Here is a 20,000-nt window from a genome sequence, read left to right on the forward strand (position 1 = left end):
TGAACATCCTCAACATGCAGGAACACAGCTGTAATACTTTAATGCTGAACATCCTCAACATGCAGGAACACAGCTGTAATACTTTAATGCTGAACATCCTCAACATGTAATGCTGAACATCCTCAACATGTAGGAACACAGCTCTAATACTTTAATGCTGAACATCCTCAACATGTAGGAACACAGCTGTAATACTTTAATGCTGAACATCCTCAACATGCAGGAACACAGCTGTAATACTTTAATGCTGAACATCCTCAACATGTAGGAACACAGCTGTAATACTTTAATGCTGAACATCCTCAACATGTAGGAACACAGCTGTAATACTTTAATGCTGAACATCCTCAACATGTAGGAACACAGCTGTAATACTTTAATGCTGAACATCCTCAACATGTAGGAACACAGCTGTAATACTTTAATGCTGAACATCCTCAACATGTAGGAACACAGCTGTAATACTTTAATGCTGAACATCCTCAACATGCAGGAACACAGCTGTAATACTTTAATGCTGAACATCCTCAACATGCAGGAACACAGCTGTAATACTTTAATGCTGAACATCCTCAACATGCAGGAACACAGCTGTAATACTTTAATGCTGAACATCCTCAACATGCAGGAACACAGCTGTAATACTTTAATGCTGAACATCCTCAACATGCAGGAACACAGCTGTAATACTTTGCAGGAACACAGCTGTAATACTTTAATGCTGAACATCCTCAACATCCTCAACAGGAACACAGCTGTAATACTTTAATTGAAATGCTGAACATCCTCAATCCTCATGCAGGAACACAGCTGTAATACTTTAATGCTGAACATCCTCAACATGCAGGAACACAGCTGTAATACTTTAATGCTGAACATCAACTCAACTTTAATGCTGAACATCCTCAGGAACACAGCTGTAATACTTTAATGCTGAACATCCTCAACATGCAGGAACACAGCTGTAATACTTTAATGCTGAACATCCTCAACATGCAGGAACACAGCTGTAATACTTTAATGCTGAACATCCTCAACATGCAGGAACACAGCTGTAATACTTTAATGCTGAACATCCTCAACATGCAGGAACACAGCTCTAATACTTTAATGCTGTGCTGGTTGTGTAAGAATAACAAACACAAACTAACAGCTATACTGTAGTCCTGCAATTTACTGTAGTGTTGTGGACTGTCTGTTTGTCTGTTCCCCTGCCGACGCTCCCTCCCCTACGTCAGATTATAATCCCCACAGAGGCCAGCAGGATTCTGACCCAAATGCATAATCTAATCTGATTTGGTTCCTGGTGGAATGTGTGTCACAAGCCCCTCCCATCACACCACCATAATCTACCAGCTGATGATAATGATGTGGAGAGGATGTGAGCGAAGATGGGAGGGTCAGTACAGATGTGGCAACATGGTGGCTTTCAGGACAAGAATTTGCTGACTCTAGAACCACCACCATGATTCTAGAACTCTACAGCCCCTATCCCTCTAGAACTGTAGAACCACCACCATGATTCTAGAACTCTACAGCTCCCATCCCTCTAGAACTGTAGAACCACCACCATGATTCTAGAACTCTACAACACCCATCCCTCTAGAACTGTAGAACCACCAACATGATTCTAGAACTCTACAACACCCATCCCTCTAGAACTGTAGAACCACCACCATGATTCTAGAACTCTACAACACCCATCCCTCTAGAACTGTAGAACCACCACCAAGATTCTAGAACTCTACAACACCCATCCCTCTAGAACTGTAGAACCACCACCATGATTCTAGAACTCTACAACACCCATCTCTCTAGAACTGTAGAACCACCACCATGATTCTAGAACTCTACAACCCCCATCTCTATAGAACTGTAGAACCACCACCATGATTCTAGAACTCTACAACCCCTATCCCTCAAGAACTGTAGAACCACAACCATTATTCTAGAACTCTACAACACCCACCCCTCTAGAACTGTAGAACCACGACCATGATTATAGAACTCTACAACCACTATCCCTCTAGAACTGTAGAACCACAACCATTATTCTAGAACTCTACAACACCCACCCCTCTAGAACTGTAGAACCACCACCATGATTCTAGAACTCTACAACCCCATCCCTCTAGAACTGTAGAACCACCACCATGATTCTAGAACTTTACAACCCCTATCCCTCTAGAACTGTCCCTCTAGGCATGAAGACCCCTGGGATCATATGACACAGGAAGTAGTTGATACAGACCCAGGCTGGGATCATATGACACAGGAAGTAGTTGATACAGACCCAGGCTGGGATCATATGACAGAGGAAGTAGTTGATACAGACCCAGGCTGGGATCATATGACACAGGAAGTAGTTGATACAGACCCAGGCTGGGATCCTATGACACAGGAAGTAGTTGACAGAGTACTTTTATAGTCTATGTCCTGAAAAAGCATTGCTGTAAACTTCTAGCCCATCCAGATAGACAGTGTGGCGGTATCTCTCTTCCTTCTATGGCAGAGGAGGTAGGTAAGGGATGTGTTGCCATGGTGATCTGGTCCACAGGCCAGGGCTCTGAGACGTTGCCATGGTGATCTGGTGTCCAGGGCGGGGCTCGGAGGCCACAGGAGGGAAGATGTGATCAGAATCAGAAACCCCAACGTGAACAGCAGCTGGACTACCAGAGTTCCTCTTCTCTGCTGTTAACATGTTAAGGTGGTCTTGTACAACCGAGGCTGCTGGGCTGGTAGTTAGGGGGCAGCAAGGTGACCCCTGGTTTAGCAGGGGGGCAGGGAGGGGGCAGGGGTTGCAGGGTGTAAGATGTGCAGCAGGGGGCAGGGAGGGGGCAGGGGGTTGCAGGGTGTAAGATGTGCAGCAGGGGGCAGAAGCCTTGGCAGAACAGCAGGGATGGGCAGTGAAGGGGGTAGAACAGCAGGGATGGACAGTGAAGGGGGTAGAACAGCAGGGATGGACAGTGAAGGGGGCAGAACAGCAGGGATGGACAGTGAAGGGGGCAGAAGCCTAGGCAGAACAGCAGGGATGGACAGTGAAGGGGGCAGAACAGCAGGGATGGACAGTGAAGGGGGCAGAAGCCTTGGCAGAACAGCAGGGATGGACAGTGAAGGGGGCAGAAGCCTTGGCAGAACAGCAGGGATGGACAGTGAAGGGGGCAGAACAGCATGGATGGGCAGTGAAGGGGGCAGAACAGCAGGGATGGACAGTGAAGGGGGCAGAAGCCTTGGCAGAACAGCAGGGATGGGCAGTGAAGGGGGCAGAACAGCAGGGATGGACAGTGAAGGGGGCAGAAGCCTTGGCAGAACAGCAGGGATGGACAGTGAAGGGGGCAGAACAGCAGGGATGGACAGTGAAGGGGGTAGAACAGCAGGGATGGGCAGTGAAGGGGGCAGAACAGCAGGGATGGACAGTGAAGGGGGCAGAACCTCTGGCAGAACAGCAGGGGGCCAGAAGCCTTGGCAGAACAGCAGGGATGGACAGTGAAGGGGGCAGAACCTCTGGCAGAACAGCAGGGGGCAGAAGCCTTGGCAGAACAGCAGGGATGGACAGTGAAGGGGGGCAGGACAGCAGGGATGGACAGTGAAGGGGGCAGAAGCCTTGGCAGAACAGCAGGGATGGACAGTGAAGGGGGCAGAACAGCAGGGATGGACAGTGAAGGGGGCAGAAGCCTTGGCAGAACAGCAGGGATGGGCAGTGAAGGGGGCAGAAGCCTTGGCAGAACAGCAGGGATGGACAGTGAAGGGGGCAGAAAGCAGGGATGGACAGTGAAGGGGGCAGAAGCCCTGGCAGAACAGCAGGGATGGACAGTGAAGGGGGCAGAACCTCTGGCAGAACAGCAGGGATGGGCAGTGAAGGGGGCAGAAGCCCTGGCAGAACAGCAGGGATGGACAGTGAAGGGGGCAGAACCTCTGGCAGAACAGCAGGGGGCAGAAGCCTTGGCAGAACAGCAGGGATGGACAGTGAAGGGGGCAGAAGCCTTGGCAGAACAGCAGGGATGGACAGTGAAGGGGGCAGAACAGCAGGGATGGACAGTGAAGGGGGCAGAAGCCTTGGCAGAACAGCAGGGATGGACAGTGAAGGGGGCAGAAGCCTTGGCAGAACAGCAGGGATGGACAGTGAAGGGGGCAGAACCTCTGGCAGAACAGCAGGGATGGGCAGTGAAGGGGGCAGAAGCCTTGGTAGAACAGCAGGGATGGGCAGTGAAGGGGGCAGAAGCCTTGGTAGAACAGCAGGGATGGGCAGTGAAGGGGGGCAGAAGCCTTGGTAGAACAGCAGGGATGGGCAGTGAAGGGGGCAGAAGCCTTGGTAGAACAGCAGGGATGGACAGTGAAGGGGGCAGAAGCCTTGGCAGAACAGCAGGGATGGACAGTGAAGGGGGCAGAACAGCAGGGATGGACAGTGAAGGGGGCAGAAGCCTTGGAAGAACAGCAGGGATGGGCAGTGAAGGGGGCAGAAGCCTTGGCAGAACAGCAGGGATGGGCAGGGAAGGGGGCAGAACAGCAGGGATGGGCAGTGAAGGGGGCAGAAGCCTTGGTAGAACAGCAGGGATGGGCAGTGAAGGGGGCAGAAGCCTTGGTAGAACAGCAGGGATGGGCAGTGAAGGGGGCAGAAGCCTTGGCAGAACAGCAGGGATGGACAGTGAAGGGGGCAGAAGCCTTGGCAGAACAGCAGGGATGGACATTGAAGGGGGCAGAACAGCAGGGATGGGCAGTGAAGGGGGCAGAAGCCTTGGCAGAACAGCAGGGATGGGCGGTGAAGGGGGCAGAAGCCTTGGCAGAACAGCAGGGATGGGCAGTGAAGGGGGCAGAACAGCAGGGATGGACAGTGAAGGGGGTAGAACAGCAGGGATGGACAGTGAAGGGGGGCAGAACAGCAGGGATGGACAGTGAAGGGGGCAGAACAGCAGGGATGGGCAGTGAAGGGGGTAGAACAGCAGGGATGGACAGTGAAGGGGGCAGAACAGCAGGGAATGACAGTGAAGGGGGTAGAACAGCAGGGATGGACAGTGAAGGGGGCAGAACAGCAGGGATGGACAGTGAAGGGGGGCAGAACCTCTGGCAGAACAGCAGGGATGGACAGTGAAGGGGGGTAGAACAGCAGGGATGGACAGTGAAGGGGGGCAGAACCTCTGGCAGAACAGCAGGGATGGACAGTGAAGGGGGCAGAACAGCAGGGATGGACAGTGAAGGGGGGGGTAGAACAGCAGGGATGGACAGTGAAGGGGGCAGAACAGCAGGGATGGACAGTGAAGGGGGCAGAACCTCTGGCAGAACAGCAGGGATGGACAGTGAAGGGGGGTAGAACAGCAGGGATGGACAGTGAAGGGGGGTAGAACAGCAGGGATGGACAGTGAAGGGGGGCAGAACCTCTGGCAGAACAGCAGGGATGGACAGTGAAGGGGGGCAGAACCTCTGGCAGAACAGCAGGGATGGACAGTGAAGGGGGGTAGAACAGCAGGGATGGACAGTGAAGGGGGGTAGAACAGCAGGGATGGACAGTGAAGGGGGGCAGAACAGCAGGGATGGACAGTGAACAGGGCAGAAGGAGAGCAGGATGGCGTCAGTCTTGGCAGAACAGAAAGGAAGTGGTAGGAGGGCAGATAGACACCCTGCAGTGAGACTAATGAGAATCTGACCAGGAAAGGCTGGGAATGAAACTCTCTGTTGACAGACTCTGTGGAGGAATACTGCTGCTCCTCTCTGCTGTTCCTCTGACAGGGCTGTTATTACATGGCTCAGATCAGGAGATCTGTATCATTGTCGAGGGCCACAGCCTCAGCCTCCGTCTCCTCTCAGCCTCCATCTCAACCTCTGTCTCCTCTCCTCTCAGCCTCCGTCTCAACCTCTGTCTCCTCTCCTCTCAGCCTCTGTCTCAACCTCTGCCTCCTCTCAGCCTCCGTCTCAACCTCTGTCTCCTCTCCTCTCAGCCTCCGTCTCAACCTCTGTCTCCTCTCAGCCTCCGTCTCAACCTCTGTCTCCTCTCCTCTCAGCCTCCGTCTCAACCTCTGTCTCCTCTCAGCCTCTGTCTCAACCTCTGTCTCCTCTCCTCTCAGCCTCCGTCTCAACCTCTGTCTCCTCTCAGCCTCTGTCTCAACCTCTGTCTCCTCTCCTCTCAGCCTCCGTCTCAACCTCTGTCTCCTCTCAGCCTCCGTCTCAACCTCTGTCTCCTCTCCTCTCAGCCTCTGTCTCAACCTCTGTCTCCTCTCAGCCTCCGTCTCAACCTCTGTCTCCTCTCCTCTCAGCCTCTGTCTCAACCTCTGTCTCCTCTCCTCTCAGCCTCTGTCTCAACCTCTGTCTCCTCTCCTCTCAGCCTCTGTCTCAACCTCTGTCTCCTCTCCTCTCAGCCTCAGTCTCAACCTCTGTCTCCTCTCCTCTCAGCCTCTGTCTCAACCTCTGTCTCCTCTCCTCTTAGCCTCTGTCTCAACCTCTGTCTCCTCTCCTCTCAGCCTCTGTCTCAACCTCTGTCTCCTCTCCTCTCAGCCTCCGTCTCAACCTCTGTCTCCTCTCCTCTCAGCCTCCGTCTCAACCTCTGCCTCCTCTCCTCTCAGCCTCTGTCTCCTCTCAACCTCTGCCTCCTCTCCTCTCAGCCTCTGTCTCAACCTCTGTCTCCTCTCAACCTCTGTCTCCTCTCAGCCTCTGTCTCCTCTCCTCTCAGCCTCTGTCTCAACCTCTGTCTCCTCTCCTCTCAGCCTCCGTCTCAACCTCTGCCTCCTCTCCTCTCAGCCTCCATCTCAACCTCTGTCTCCTCTCCTATCAGACTCCGTCTCAACCTCTCTCTCCTCTCCTCTCAACCTCTGTCTCCCTCTCCTCTCAGCCTCCGTCTCAACCTCTGTCTCCTCTCCTCTCAGCCTCTGTCTCAACCTCTGTCTCCTCTCCTCTCAGCCTCCGTCTCAACCTCTGTCTCCTCTCCTCTCAGCCTCTGTCTCAACCTCTGTCTCCTCTCCTCTCAGCCTCCGTCTCAACCTCTGTCTCCTCTCAGCCTCTGTCTCAACCTCTGTCTCCTCTCCTCTCAACCTCTGTCTCAACCTCTGTCTCCTCTCAGCCTCTGTCTCAACCTCTGTCTCCTCTCCTCTCAGCCTCCGTCTCAACCTCTGTCTCCTCTCCTCTCAGCCTCCGTCTCAACCTCTGTCTCCTCTCAGCCTCTGTCTCAACCTCTGTCTCCTCTCCTCTCAACCTCTGTCTCAACCTCTGTCTCCTCTCAGCCTCTGTCTCAACCTCTGTCTCCTCTCCTCTCAGCCTCCGTCTCAACCTCTGTCTCCTCTCAGCCTCCGTCTCAACCTCTGTCTCCTCTCCTCTCAGCCTCTGTCTCAACCTCTGTCTCCTCTCCTCTCAGCCTCCGTCTCAACCTCTGTCTCCTCTCCTCTCAGCCTCTGTCTCAACCTCTGTCTCCTCTCCTCTCAGCCTCCGTCTCAACCTCTGTCTCCTCTCAGCCTCTGTCTCAACCTCTGTCTCCTCTCCTCTCAACCTCTGTCTCAACCTCTGTCTCCTCTCAGCCTCTGTCTCAACCTCTGTCTCCTCTCCTCTCAGCCTCCATCTCAACCTCTGTCTCCTCTCCTCTCAGACTCCGTCTCAACCTCTCTCTCCTCTCCTCTCAACCTCTGTCTCCTCTCCTCTCAGCCTCTGTCTCAACCTCTGTCTCCTCTCCTCTCAGCCTCCGTCTCAACCTCTGTCTCCTCTCAGCCTCCGTCTCAACCTCTGTCTCCTCTCAGCCTCCGTCTCAACCTCTGTCTCCTCTCCTCTCCTCTCAGCCTCTGTCTCAACCTCCTCTCTCTCCTCTCAGCCTCTGTCTCAACCTCTGTCTCCTCTCCTCTCAGCCTCCGTCTCAACCTCTGTCTCCTCTCAGCCTCCGTCTCAACCTCTGTCTCCTCTCCTCTCAGCCTCCGTCTCAACCTCTGTCTCCTCTCAGCCTCTGTCTCAACCTCTGTCTCCTCTCCTCTCAACCTCTGTCTCAACCTCTGTCTCCTCTCAGCCTCTGTCTCAACCTCTGTCTCCTCTCCTCTCAGCCTCTGTCTCAACCTCTGTCTCCTCTCCTCTCAGCCTCCGTCTCAACCTCTGTCTCCTCTCCTCTCAGCCTCCGTCTCAACCTCTGTCTCCTCTCCTCTCAGCCTCTGTCTCAACCTCTGTCTCCTCTCCTCTCAGCCTCCGTCTCAACCTCTGTCTCCTCTCAGCCTCTGTCTCAACCTCTGTCTCCTCTCCTCTCAGCCTCCGTCTCAACCTCTGTCTCCTCTCAGCCTCCGTCTCAACCTCTGTCTCCTCTCCTCTCAGCCTCTGTCTCAACCTCTGTCTCCTCTCAGCCTCCGTCTCAACCTCTGTCTCCTCTCCTCTCAGCCTCTGTCTCAACCTCTGTCTCCTCTCCTCTCAGCCTCTGTCTCAACCTCTGTCTCCTCTCCTCTCAGCCTCTGTCTCAACCTCTGTCTCCTCTCCTCTCAGCCTCTGTCTCAACCTCTGTCTCCTCTCCTCTCAGCCTCTGTCTCAACCTCTGTCTCCTCTCCTCTCAGCCTCTGTCTCAACCTCTGTCTCCTCTCCTCTCAGCCTCCGTCTCAACCTCTGTCTCCTCTCCTCTCAGCCTCCGTCTCAACCTCTGCCTCCTCTCCTCTCAGCCTCTGTCTCCTCTCAACCTCTGCCTCCTCTCCTCTCAGCCTCTGTCTCAACCTCTGTCTCCTCTCAACCTCTGTCTCCTCTCAGCCTCTGTCTCCTCTCCTCTCAGCCTCTGTCTCAACCTCTGTCTCCTCTCCTCTCAGCCTCCGTCTCAACCTCTGCCTCCTCTCCTCTCAGCCTCCATCTCAACCTCTGTCTCCTCTCCTATCAGACTCCGTCTCAACCTCTCTCTCCTCTCCTCTCAACCTCTGTCTCCTCTCCTCTCAGCCTCCGTCTCAACCTCTGTCTCCTCTCCTCTCAGCCTCTGTCTCAACCTCTGTCTCCTCTCCTCTCAGCCTCCGTCTCAACCTCTGTCTCCTCTCCTCTCAGCCTCTGTCTCAACCTCTGTCTCCTCTCCTCTCAGCCTCCGTCTCAACCTCTGTCTCCTCTCAGCCTCTGTCTCAACCTCTGTCTCCTCTCCTCTCAACCTCTGTCTCAACCTCTGTCTCCTCTCAGCCTCTGTCTCAACCTCTGTCTCCTCTCCTCTCAGCCTCCATCTCAACCTCTGTCTCCTCTCCTCTCAGACTCCGTCTCAACCTCTCTCTCCTCTCCTCTCAACCTCTGTCTCCTCTCCTCTCAGCCTCTGTCTCAACCTCTGTCTCCTCTCCTCTCAGCCTCCGTCTCAACCTCTGTCTCCTCTCAGCCTCCGTCTCAACCTCTGTCTCCTCTCAGCCTCCGTCTCAACCTCTGTCTCCTCTCCTCTCCTCTCAGCCTCTGTCTCAACCTCTGTCTCCTCTCCTCTCAGCCTCTGTCTCAACCTCTGTCTCCTCTCCTCTCAGCCTCCGTCTCAACCTCTGTCTCCTCTCAGCCTCCGTCTCAACCTCTGTCTCCTCTCCTCTCAGCCTCCGTCTCAACCTCTGTCTCCTCTCAGCCTCTGTCTCAACCTCTGTCTCCTCTCCTCTCAGCCTCTGTCTCAACCTCTGTCTCCTCTCAGCCTCTGTCTCAACCTCTGTCTCCTCTCCTCTCAGCCTCTGTCTCAACCTCTGTCTCCTCTCCTCTCAGCCTCCGTCTCAACCTCTGTCTCCTCTCCTCTCAGCCTCCGTCTCAACCTCTGTCTCCTCTCCTCTCAGCCTCTGTCTCAACCTCTGTCTCCTCTCCTCTCAGCCTCCGTCTCAACCTCTGTCTCCTCTCAGCCTCTGTCTCAACCTCTGTCTCCTCTCCTCTCAACCTCTGTCTCAACCTCTGTCTCCTCTCAGCCTCTGTCTCAACCTCTGTCTCCTCTCCTCTCAGCCTCCATCTCAACCTCTGTCTCCTCTCCTCTCAGACTCCGTCTCAACCTCTCTCTCCTCTCCTCTCAACCTCTGTCTCCTCTCCTCTCAGCCTCTGTCTCAACCTCTGTCTCCTCTCCTCTCAGCCTCCGTCTCAACCTCTGTCTCCTCTCAGCCTCCGTCTCAACCTCTGTCTCCTCTCAGCCTCCGTCTCAACCTCTGTCTCCTCTCCTCTCCTCTCAGCCTCTGTCTCAACCTCTGTCTCCTCTCCTCTCAGCCTCTGTCTCAACCTCTGTCTCCTCTCCTCTCAGCCTCCGTCTCAACCTCTGTCTCCTCTCAGCCTCCGTCTCAACCTCTGTCTCCTCTCCTCTCAGCCTCCGTCTCAACCTCTGTCTCCTCTCAGCCTCTGTCTCAACCTCTGTCTCCTCTCCTCTCAACCTCTGTCTCAACCTCTGTCTCCTCTCAGCCTCTGTCTCAACCTCTGTCTCCTCTCCTCTCAGCCTCTGTCTCAACCTCTGTCTCCTCTCCTCTCAGCCTCCGTCTCAACCTCTGTCTCCTCTCCTCTCAGCCTCCATCTCAACCTCTGTCTCCTCTCCTCTCAACCTCTGTCTCAACCTCTGTCTCCTCTCAGCCTCTGTCTCAACCTCTGTCTCCTCTCCTCTCAGCCTCTGTCTCAACCTCTGTCTCCTCTCCTCTCAGCCTCCGTCTCAACCTCTGTCTCCTCTCCTCTCCTCTCAGCCTCCGTCTCAACCTCTGTCTCCTCTCCTCTCAGCCTCTGTCTCAACCTCTGTCTCCTCTCCTCTCAGCCTCTGTCTCAACCTCTGTCTCCTCTCCTCTCAGCCTCTGTCTCCTCTCAGCCTCTCTCTCAACCTCTGTCTCCTCTCCTCTCAGCCTCTGTCTCAACCTCTGTCTCCTCTCCTCTCAGCCTCCGTCTCAACCTCTGTCTCCTCTCAGCCTCCGTCTCAACCTCTGTCTCCTCTCCTCTCAGCCTCAGTCTCAACCTCTGTCTCCTCTCAGCCTCTGTCTCAACCTCTGTCTCCTCTCCTCTCAGCCTCAGTCTCAACCTCTGTCTCCTCTCAGCCTCTGTCTCAACCTCTGTCTCCTCTCCTCTCAGCCTCCGTCTCAACCTCCGTCTCAACCTCTGTCTCCTCTCCTCTCAGCCTCCGTCTCAACCTCTGTCTCCTCTCAGCCTCCGTCTCAACCTCTGTCTCCACTCAGCCTCCGTCTCAACCTCTGTCTCCTCTCCTCTCAGCCTCCATCTCAACCTCTGTCTCCTCTCCTCTCAGCCTCTGTCTCAACCTCTGTCTCCTCTCAGCCTCTGTCTCAACCTCTGTCTCCTCTCCTCTCAGCCTCCATCTCAACCTCTGTCTCCTCTCCTCTCAGCCTCTGTCTCAACCTCTGTCTCCTCTCAGCCTCTGTCTCAACCTCTGTCTCCTCTCCTCTCAGCCTCCATCTCAACTTCTGTCTCCTCTCCTCTCAGCCTCTGTCTCAACCTCTGTCTCCTCTCAGCCTCTGTCTCAACCTCTGTCTCCTCTCCTCTCCTCTCAGCCTCCGTCTCAACCTCTGTCTCCTCTCCTCTCAGCCTCTGTCTCAACCTCTGTCTCCTCTCCTCTCCTCTCAGCCTCTGTCTCAACCTCTGTCTCCTCTCCTCTCAGCCTCTGTCTCAACCTCTGTCTCCTCTCCTCTCCTCTCAGCCTCGGTCTCAACCTCTGTCTCCTCTCCTCTCAGCCTCTGTCTCAACCTCTGTCTCCTCTCAGCCTCCGTCTCAACCTCAGTATCCTCTCCTCTCAGCCTCCGTCTCAACCTCTGTCTCCTCTCAGCCTCCCTCTCAACCTCTGTCTCCTCTCCTCTCAGCCTCCGTCTCAACCTCTGTCTCCTCTCAGCCTCCGTCTCAACCTCTGTCTCCTCTCCTCTCAGCCTCCGTCTCAACCTCTGTCTCCTCTCAGCCTCTGTCTCAACCTCTGTCTCCTCTCCTCTCAGCCTCTGTCTCAACCTCTGTCTCCTCTCAGCCTCAGTCTCAACCTCTGTCTCCTCTCAGCCTCAGTCTCAACCTCTGTCTCCTCTCAGCCTCCGTCTCAACCTCTGTCTCCTCTCCTCTCAGCCTCCGTCTCAACCTCTGTCTCCTCTCCTCTCAGCCTCCCTCTCAACCTCTGTCTCCTCTCCTCTCAGCCTCCATCTCAACCTCTGTCTCCTCTCCTCTCAGCCTCTGTCTCAACCTCTGTCTCCTCTCAGCCTCCGTCTCAACCTCTGTCTCCTCTCCTCTCAGCCTCTGTCTCAACCTCTGTCTCCTCTCAGCCTCTGTCTCAACCTCTGTCTCCTCTCCTCTCAGCCTCCGTCTCAACCTCTGTCTCCTCTCCTCTCAGCCTCTGTCTCAACCTCTGGCTCCTCTCAGCCTCCGTCTCAACCTCTGTCTCCTCTCCTCTCAGCCTCCCTCTCAACCTCTGTCTCCTCTCCTCTCAGCCTCCATCTCAACCTCTGTCTCCTCTCCTCTCAGCCTCTGTCTCAACCTCTGTCTCCTCTCCTCTCAGCCTCCGTCTCAACCTCTGTCTCCTCTCAGCCTCTGTCTCAACCTCTGTCTCCTCTCCTCTCAGCCTCCGTCTCAACCTCTGTCTCCTCTCCTCTCAGCCTCTGTCTCAACCTCTGTCTCCTCTCAGCCTCCGTCTCAACCTCTGTCTCCTCTCCTCTCCTCTCAACCTCTGTCTCAACCTCTGTCTCCTCTCAGCCTCTGTCTCAACCTCTGTCTCCTCTCCTCTCAGCCTCTGTCTCAACCTCTGTCTCCTCTCAGCCTCCGTCTCAACCTCTGTCTCCTCTCCTCTCAGCCTCCGTCTCAACCTCTGTCTCCTCTCCTCTCAGCCTCTGTCTCAACCTCTGTCTCCTCTCAGCCTCCGTCTCAACCTCTGTCTCCTCTCCTCAGCCTCTCAGCCTCTGTCTCAACCTCTGTCTCCTCTCCTCTCAGCCTCTGTCTCAACCTCTCTCCTCTCAGCCTCTGTCTCAACCTCTGTCTCCTCTCAGCCTCTGTCTCAACCTCTGTCTCCTCTCAGCCTCCGTCTCAACCTCTGTCTCCTCTCCTCTCAGCCTCTGTCTCAACCTCTGTCTCCTCTCATCTCAGCCTCTGTCTCAACCTCTGTCTCCTCTCAGCCTCCGTCTCAACCTCTGTCTCCTCTCAGCCTCTGTCTCAACCTCTGTCTCCTCTCCTCTCAGCCTCCGTCTCAACCTCTGTCTCCTCTCAGCCTCCGTCTCAACCTCTGTCTCCTCTCAGCCTCCGTCTCAACCTCTGTCTCCTCTCCTCTCAGCCTCTGTCTCAACCTCTGTCTCCTCTCCTCTCAGCCTCTGTCTCAACCTCTGTCTCGTCTCCTCTCAGCCTCTGTCTCAACCTCTGTCTCCTCTCCTCTCAGCCTCCGTCTCAACCTCTGTCTCCTCTCCTCTCTGCCTCTGTCTCAACCTCTGTCTCCTCTCCTCTCAGCCTCTGTCTCAACCTCTGTCTCCTCTCCTCTCTGCCTCTGTCTCAACCTCTGTCTCCTCTCCTCTCAGCCTCTGTCTCAACCTCTGTCTCCTCTCCTCTCAGCCTCTGTCTCAACCTCTGTCTCCTCTCCTCTCAGCCTCTGTCTCAGCCTCTGTCTCCTCTCCTCTCAGCCTCTGTCTCAACCTCTGTCTCCTCTCCTCTCAGCCTCTGTCTCAACCTCTGTCTCCTCTCCTCTCAGCCTCTGTCTCAACCTCTGTCTCCTCTCAGCCTCTGTCTCAACCTCTGTCTCCTCTCCTCTCAGCCTCTGTCTCAACCTCTGTCTCAGAGCTCTCCTCTCAGCCTCTGTCTCCTCTCCTCTCCCAGCCTCTGGGGTCTCAGAGCCTCTGATCTGGAGGAACCACTGTCCTCTCAGCCTCTGTCTCAACCTCTGTCTCCTCTCCTCTCAGCCTAGAGACTGTCTGAGACTTCTGTTCTCTGGGGTAGAGATAGAACAGAGCTACTGGATATACATAGAGGAACCACTGGTCAGACTGTAGAGACTGTAGAGACTTCCCTGTTCTCTGGGGTAGAGATAGAACAGAGCTACTGAGAGGGGGAGGCAGGATATACATAGAGGAACCACTGGTCAGACTGTAGAGACTGTAGAGACTGTAGAGACTAGACACTGTAGAGACTGTAGAGACTTCCCAGTTCTCTGGGGTAGAGATAGAACAGAGCTACTGAGAGGGGGAGGCAGGATAAACATGGAGGAAACACTGGTCAGACTGTAGAGACTGTAGAGACTGTAGAGACTTCCCAGTTCTCTGGGGTAGAGATAGAACAGAGCTACTGAGAGGGGGAGGAAGGATATATATAGAGGAACCACTGGTCAGACTGTAGAGACTGTAGAGACTGTAGAGACTTCCCAGTTCTGTGGGGTAGAGATAGAACAGAGCTACTGAGAGGGGGAGGCAGGATAAACATGGAGGAGCCACTGGTCAGACTGTAGAGACTGTAGAGACTGTAGAGACTGTAGAGACTGTAGAGACTTCCCAGTTCTCTGGGGTAGAGATAGAACAGAGCTACTGAGAGGGAGGAGGCAGGATATATATGGAGGAACCACTGGTCAGACTGTAGAGACTGTAGAGACTTCCCTGTTCTCTGGGGTAGAGATAGAACAGAGCTACTGAGAGGGGGAGGAAGGATAAACATGGAGGAACCACTGTAGAGACTGTAGAGACTGTAGAGACTGTAGACACTGTAGAGACTGTAGAGACTTCCCAGTTCTCTGGGGTAGAGATAGAACAGAGCTACTGAGAGGGGGAGGAAGGATATATATAGAGGAACCACTGGTCAGATTGTAGAGACTGTAGAGACTGTAGAGACTTCCCAGTTCTCTGGGGTAGAGATAGAACAGAGCTACTGAGAGGGGGAGGCAGGATATACATAGAGGAACCACTGGTCAGACTGTAGAGACTGTAGAGACTTCCCAGTTCTGTGGGGTAGAGATATAACAGAGCTACTGAGAAGGGGAGGCAGGATATACATGGAGGAGCCACTGGTCAGACTGTAGAGACTGTAGAGACTGTAGAGACTTCCCTGTTCTGTGGGGTAGAGATAGAACAGAGCTACTGAGAGGGGGGAGGCAGGATATATATGGAGGAACCACTGGTCAGACTGTAGAGACTGTGGAGACTTCCCTGTTCTCTGGGGTAGAGATAGAACAGAGCTACTGAGAGGGGGAGGAAGGATAAACATGGAGGAGCCACTGGTCAGACTGTAGAGACTGTAGAGACTGTAGAGACTTCCCTGTTCTCTGGGGTAGAGATAGAACAGAGCTACTGAGAGGGGGAGGCAGGATATACATGGGGGAACCGGGGAGGATACTGTGTGGAGCTTCAGATTGGTCCCCTGAGAGTCAGTAGTATTTTGGAGGGAGAAGAAGAAACAGTTGAGTGTTTTAACACCAACCTTCCTGGCGACTGGTGGAGGGGAGGGGAGGAGGGCATTTTAGTATAGGTTGTTTCCCTGTGGTTCTCTGAGGACCAGGATGTAATGTTTACCTGTGGTGGTTCTCTGAGGACCAGGATGTAATGTTTACCTGTAGTGGTTCCCTGAGGACCAGGATGTAATGTTTACCTGTAGTGGTTCTCTGAGGACCAGGATGTAATGTTTACCTGTAGTGGTTCTCTGAGGACCAGGATGTAATGTTTACCTGTAGTGGTTCTCTGAGGACCAGGATGTAATGTTTACCTGTAGTGGTTCCCTGAGGACCAGGATGTAATGTTTCCATGTAGTGGTTCCCTGAGGACCAGGATGTAATGTTTCCCTGTAGTGGTTCCCTGAGGACCAGGATGTAATGTTTACCTGTAGTGGTTCTCTGAGGACCAGGATGTAATGTTTACCTGTAGTGGTTCTCTGAGGACCAGGATGTAATGTTTACCTGTAGTGGTTCTCTGAGGACCAGGATGTAATGTTTACCTGTAGTGGTTCTCTGAGGACCAGGATGTAATGTTTACCTGTAGTGGTTCTCTGAGGACCAGGATGTAATGTTTACCTGTAGTGGTTCTCTGAGGACCAGGATGTAATGTTTACCTGTGGTTCTCTGAGGACCAGGATGTAATGTTTACCTGTAGTGGTTCTCTGAGGACCAGGATGTAATGTTTCCCTGTAGTGGTTCCCTGAGGACCAGGATGTAATGTTTCCCTGTAGTGGTTCCCTGAGGACCAGGATGTAATGTTTACCTGTAGTGGTTCTCTGAGGACCAGGATGTAATGTTTACCTGTAGTGGTTCTCTGAGGACCAGGATGTAATGTTTACCTGTAGTGGTTCTCTGAGGACCAGGATGTAATGTTTACCTGTAGTGGTTCTCTGAGGACCAGGATGTAATGTTTACCTGTAGTGGTTCCCTGAGGACCAGGATGTAATGTTTCCCTGTAGTGGTTCCCTGAGGACCAGGATGTAATGTTTCCCTGTAGTGGTTCCCTGAGGACCAGGATGTAATGTTTACCTGTAGTGGTTCTCTGAGGACCAGGATGTAATGTTTACCTGTAGTGGTTCTCTGAGGACCAGGATGTAATGTTGACCTGTAGTGGTTCCCTGAGGACCAGGATGTAATGTTGACCTGTAGTGGTTCTCTGAGGACCAGGATGTAATGTTTACCTGTAGTGGTTCTCTGAGGACCAGGATGTAATGTTTACCTGTAGTGGTTCTCTGAGGACCAGGATGTAATGTTTACCTGTAGTGGTTCTCTGAGGACCAGGATGTAATGTTTACCTGTAGTGGTTCTCTGAGGACCAGGATGTAATGTTTACCTGTAGTGGTTCTCTGAGGACCCGGATGTAATGTTTACCTGTAGTGGTTCCCTGAGGACCAGGATGTAATCTTTACCTGTAGTGGTTCTCTGAGGACCCGGATGTAATGTTTACCTGTAGTGGTTCTCTGAGGACCAGGATGTAATGTTTCCCTGTAGTGGTTCCCTGAGGACCAGGATGTAATGTTTCCCTGTAGTGGTTCCCTGAGGACCAGGATGTAATGTTTACCTGTAGTGGTTCTCTGAGGACCAGGATGTAATGTTTACCTGTAGTGGTTCTCTGAGGACCAGGATGTAATGTTTACCTGTAGTGGTTCTCTGAGGACCAGGATGTAATGTTTACCTGTAGTGGTTCTCTGAGGACCAGGATGTAATGTTTACCTGTAGTGGTTCTCTGAGGACCAGGATGTAATGTTTCCCTGTAGTGGTTCCCTGAGGACCAGGATGTAATGTTTCCTTGTAGTGGTTCCCTGAGGACCAGGATGTAATGTTTACCTGTAGTGGTTCTCTGAGGACCAGGATGTAATGTTGACCTGTAGTGGTTCCCTGAGGACCAGGATGTAATGTTGACCTGTAGTGGTTCTCTGAGGACCAGGATGTAATGTTTACCTGTAGTGGTTCTCTGAGGACCAGGATGTAATGTTTACCTGTGGTTCTCTGAGGACCAGGATGTAATGTTTACCTGTAGTGGTTCTCTGAGGACCAGGATGTAATGTTGACCTGTAGTGGTTCCCTGAGGACCAGGATGTAATGTTGACCTGTAGTGGTTCTCTGAGGACCAGGATGTAATGTTTACCTGTAGTGGTTCTCTGAGGACCAGGATGTAATGTTTACCTGTAGTGGTTCTCTGAGGACCAGGATGTAATGTTTACCTGTAGTGGTTCTCTGAGGACCAGGATGTAATGTTTACCTGTAGTGGTTCTCTGAGGACCAGGATGTAATGTTTACCTGTAGTGGTTCTTTGAGGACCCGGATGTAATGTTTACCTGTAGTGGTTCCCTGAGGACCAGGATGTAATCTTTACCTGTAGTGGTTCTCTGAGGACCAGGATGTAATGTTTACCTGTAGTGGTTCTCTGAGCACCAGGATGTAATGTTTACCTGTGGTTCCCTGAGGACCAGAATGTAGTGTTTACCTGTAGTGGTTCCCTGAGGACCAGGATGTAATGTTTACCTGTAGTGGTTCCCAGAGGACCAGGATGTAATGTTGACCTGTAGTGGTTCTCTGAGGACCAGGATGTAATGTTTACCTGTGGTTCTCTGAGGACCAGGGTGTAATGTTTACCTGTAGTGGTTCTCTGAGGACCAGGATGTAGTGTTTACCTGTGGTTCTCTGAGGACCAGGATGTAGTGTTTCCCTGTAGTGGTTCTCTGAGGACCAGGATGTAATGTTTACCTGTAGTGGTTCTCTGAGGACCAGGATGTAATGTTTACCTGTAGTGGTTCTCTGAGGACCAGGATGTAATGTTTACCTGTAGTGGTTCTCTGAGGACCAGGATGTAGTGTTTACCTGTAGTGGTTCCCAGAGGACCAGGATGTAATGTTTACCTGTAGTGGTTCTCTGAGGACCAGGATGTAATGTTTACCTGTAGTGGTTCTCTGAGGACCAGGATGTAGTGTTTCTCTGTAGTGGTTCTCTGAAGACCAGGATGTAATGTTTACCTGTAGTGGTTCCCTGAGGACCAGGATGTAATGTTTACCTGTAGTGGTTCTCTGAGGACCAGGATGTAGTGTTTACCTGTAGTGGTTCTCTGAGGACCAGGATGTAGTGTTTCTCTGTAGTGGTTCTCTGAGGACCAGGATGTAGTGTTTACCTGTAGTGGTTCCCTGAGGACCAGGATGTAATGTTTACCTGTAGTGGTTCCCTGAGGACCAGGATGTAATGTTTCCCTGTAGTGGTTCCCTGAGGACCAGGATGTAATGTTTACCTGTAGTGGTTCTCTGAGGACCAGGATGTAGTGTTTACCTGTAGTGGTTCTCTGAGGACCAGGATGTAGTGTTTCCCTGTAGTGGTTCTCTGAGGACCAGGATGTAATGTTTACCTGTGGTTCTCTGAGGACCAGGATGTAGTGTTTACCTGTAGTGGTTCTCTGAGGACCAGGATGTAATGTTTCCCTGTAGTGGTTCTCTGAGGACCAGGATGTAATGTTTCCCTGTAGTGGTTCTCTGAGGACCAGGATGTAATGTTGACCTGTAGTGGTTCTCTGAGGACCAGGATGTAATGTTTACCTGTGGTTCTCTGAGGACCAGGATGTAATGTTTACCTGTAGTGGTTCTCTGAGGACCAGGATGTAGTGTTTACCTGTGGTTCTCTGAGGACCAGGATGTAATGTTTACCTGTGGTGGTTCTCTGAGGACCAGGATGTAGTGTTTCCCTGTAGTGGTTCTCTGAGGACCAGGATGTAATGTTTACCTGTAGTGGTTCTCTGAGGACCAGGATGTAATGTTTACCTGTAGTGGTTCTCTGAGGACCAGGATGTAGTGTTTACCTGTAGTGGTTCTCTGAGGACCAGGATGTAATGTGTACCTGTAGTGGTTCTCTGAGGACCAGGATGTAATGTTTCCCTGTAGTGGTTCTCTGAGGACCAGGATGTAATGTTTACCTGTGGTTCTCTGAGGACCAGGATGTAGTGTTTACCTGTAGTGGTTCTCTGAGGACCAGGATGTAATGTTTACCTGTAGTGGTTCTCTGAGGACCAGGATGTAATGTTTACCTGTAGTGGTTCTCTGAGGACCAGGATGTAATGTTTCCCTGTAGTGGTTCTCTGAGGACCAGGATGTACTGTTTACCTGTGGTTCTCTGAGGACTGAGGGGTCTGAGGGGTCACTCTCCCCAGAGTAGAGGTTTATTAATCTGACCCTGAGGGGTCACTCTCCCCAGAGTAGATCTTTATTAATCTGTCCCTGAGGGGTCACTCTCCCCAGAGTAGATCTTTATTAATCTGTCCCTGAGGGGTCACTCTCCCCAGAGTAGATCTTTATTAATCTGACCCTGAGGGGTCACTCTCCCCAGAGTAGATCTTTATTAATCTGACCCTGAGGGGTCACTCTCCCCAGAGTAGATCTTTATTAATCTGTCCCTGAGGGGTCACTCTCCCCAGAGTAGAGGTTTATTAATCTGACCCTGAGGGGTCACTCTCCCCAGAGTAGAGGTTTATTAATCTGACCCTGAGGGGTCACTCTCCCCAGAGTAGATCTTTATTAATCTGACCCTGAGGGGTCACTCTCCCCAGAGTAGATCTTTATTAATCTGACCCTGAGGGGTCACTCTCCCCAGAGTAGAGGTTTATTAATCTGACCCTGAGGGGTCTAGATCTTTATTAATCTGACCCGAAGGGGTCACTCTCCCCAGAGTAGAGGTTTATTAATCTGACCCTGAGGGGTCACTCTCCCCA

General features: G+C 52.6%; 2 protein-coding genes across 2 annotated transcripts in view; one reads left to right on the top strand and one right to left on the bottom strand.

The window, feature by feature from the left end:
- Window positions 1-2,769: 2,769 nt before the first annotated feature.
- LOC135573015 (proline-rich protein 36-like) lies at window positions 2,770-6,736 on the bottom strand. Its single transcript, XM_065022069.1, has 2 exons — window positions 6,709-6,736; window positions 2,770-5,375 (listed from the first exon to the last, which is right to left on the bottom strand). The coding sequence occupies exons 1-2, from the start codon at window positions 6,734-6,736 to the stop codon at window positions 2,770-2,772; spliced, it is 2,634 nt and encodes an 877-aa protein (XP_064878141.1).
- Window positions 6,737-14,275: 7,539 nt separating this feature from the next.
- Window positions 14,276-20,000, top strand: part of ptpro (protein tyrosine phosphatase receptor type O) — a 138,027-nt gene continuing 132,302 nt past the window's right edge. The window contains exon 1 of the mRNA XM_065022070.1: window positions 14,276-14,290. Coding sequence (XP_064878142.1) covers window positions 14,276-14,290 — 15 coding nt within the window. The remainder of the gene's footprint in view (window positions 14,291-20,000) is intronic.

The sequence above is a fragment of the Oncorhynchus nerka genome, linkage group LG8, assembly GCF_034236695.1.
Source record: "Oncorhynchus nerka isolate Pitt River linkage group LG8, Oner_Uvic_2.0, whole genome shotgun sequence".
NCBI lineage: Eukaryota > Metazoa > Chordata > Actinopteri > Salmoniformes > Salmonidae > Oncorhynchus > Oncorhynchus nerka.

Bases quoted from the DNA above. Each gene is read 5' to 3' on its own strand.
- LOC135573015 (XM_065022069.1), bottom strand. From the start codon at position 6,736: ATGGAGGCTGAGAGGAGAGGAGGCAGAG. The intron at 5,376-6,708 runs GTTGAGACGGAG...CTGTTCTGCCAG, and splicing joins TGAGAGGAGAGGAGGCAGAG to AGGTTCTGCCCCCCTTCACT.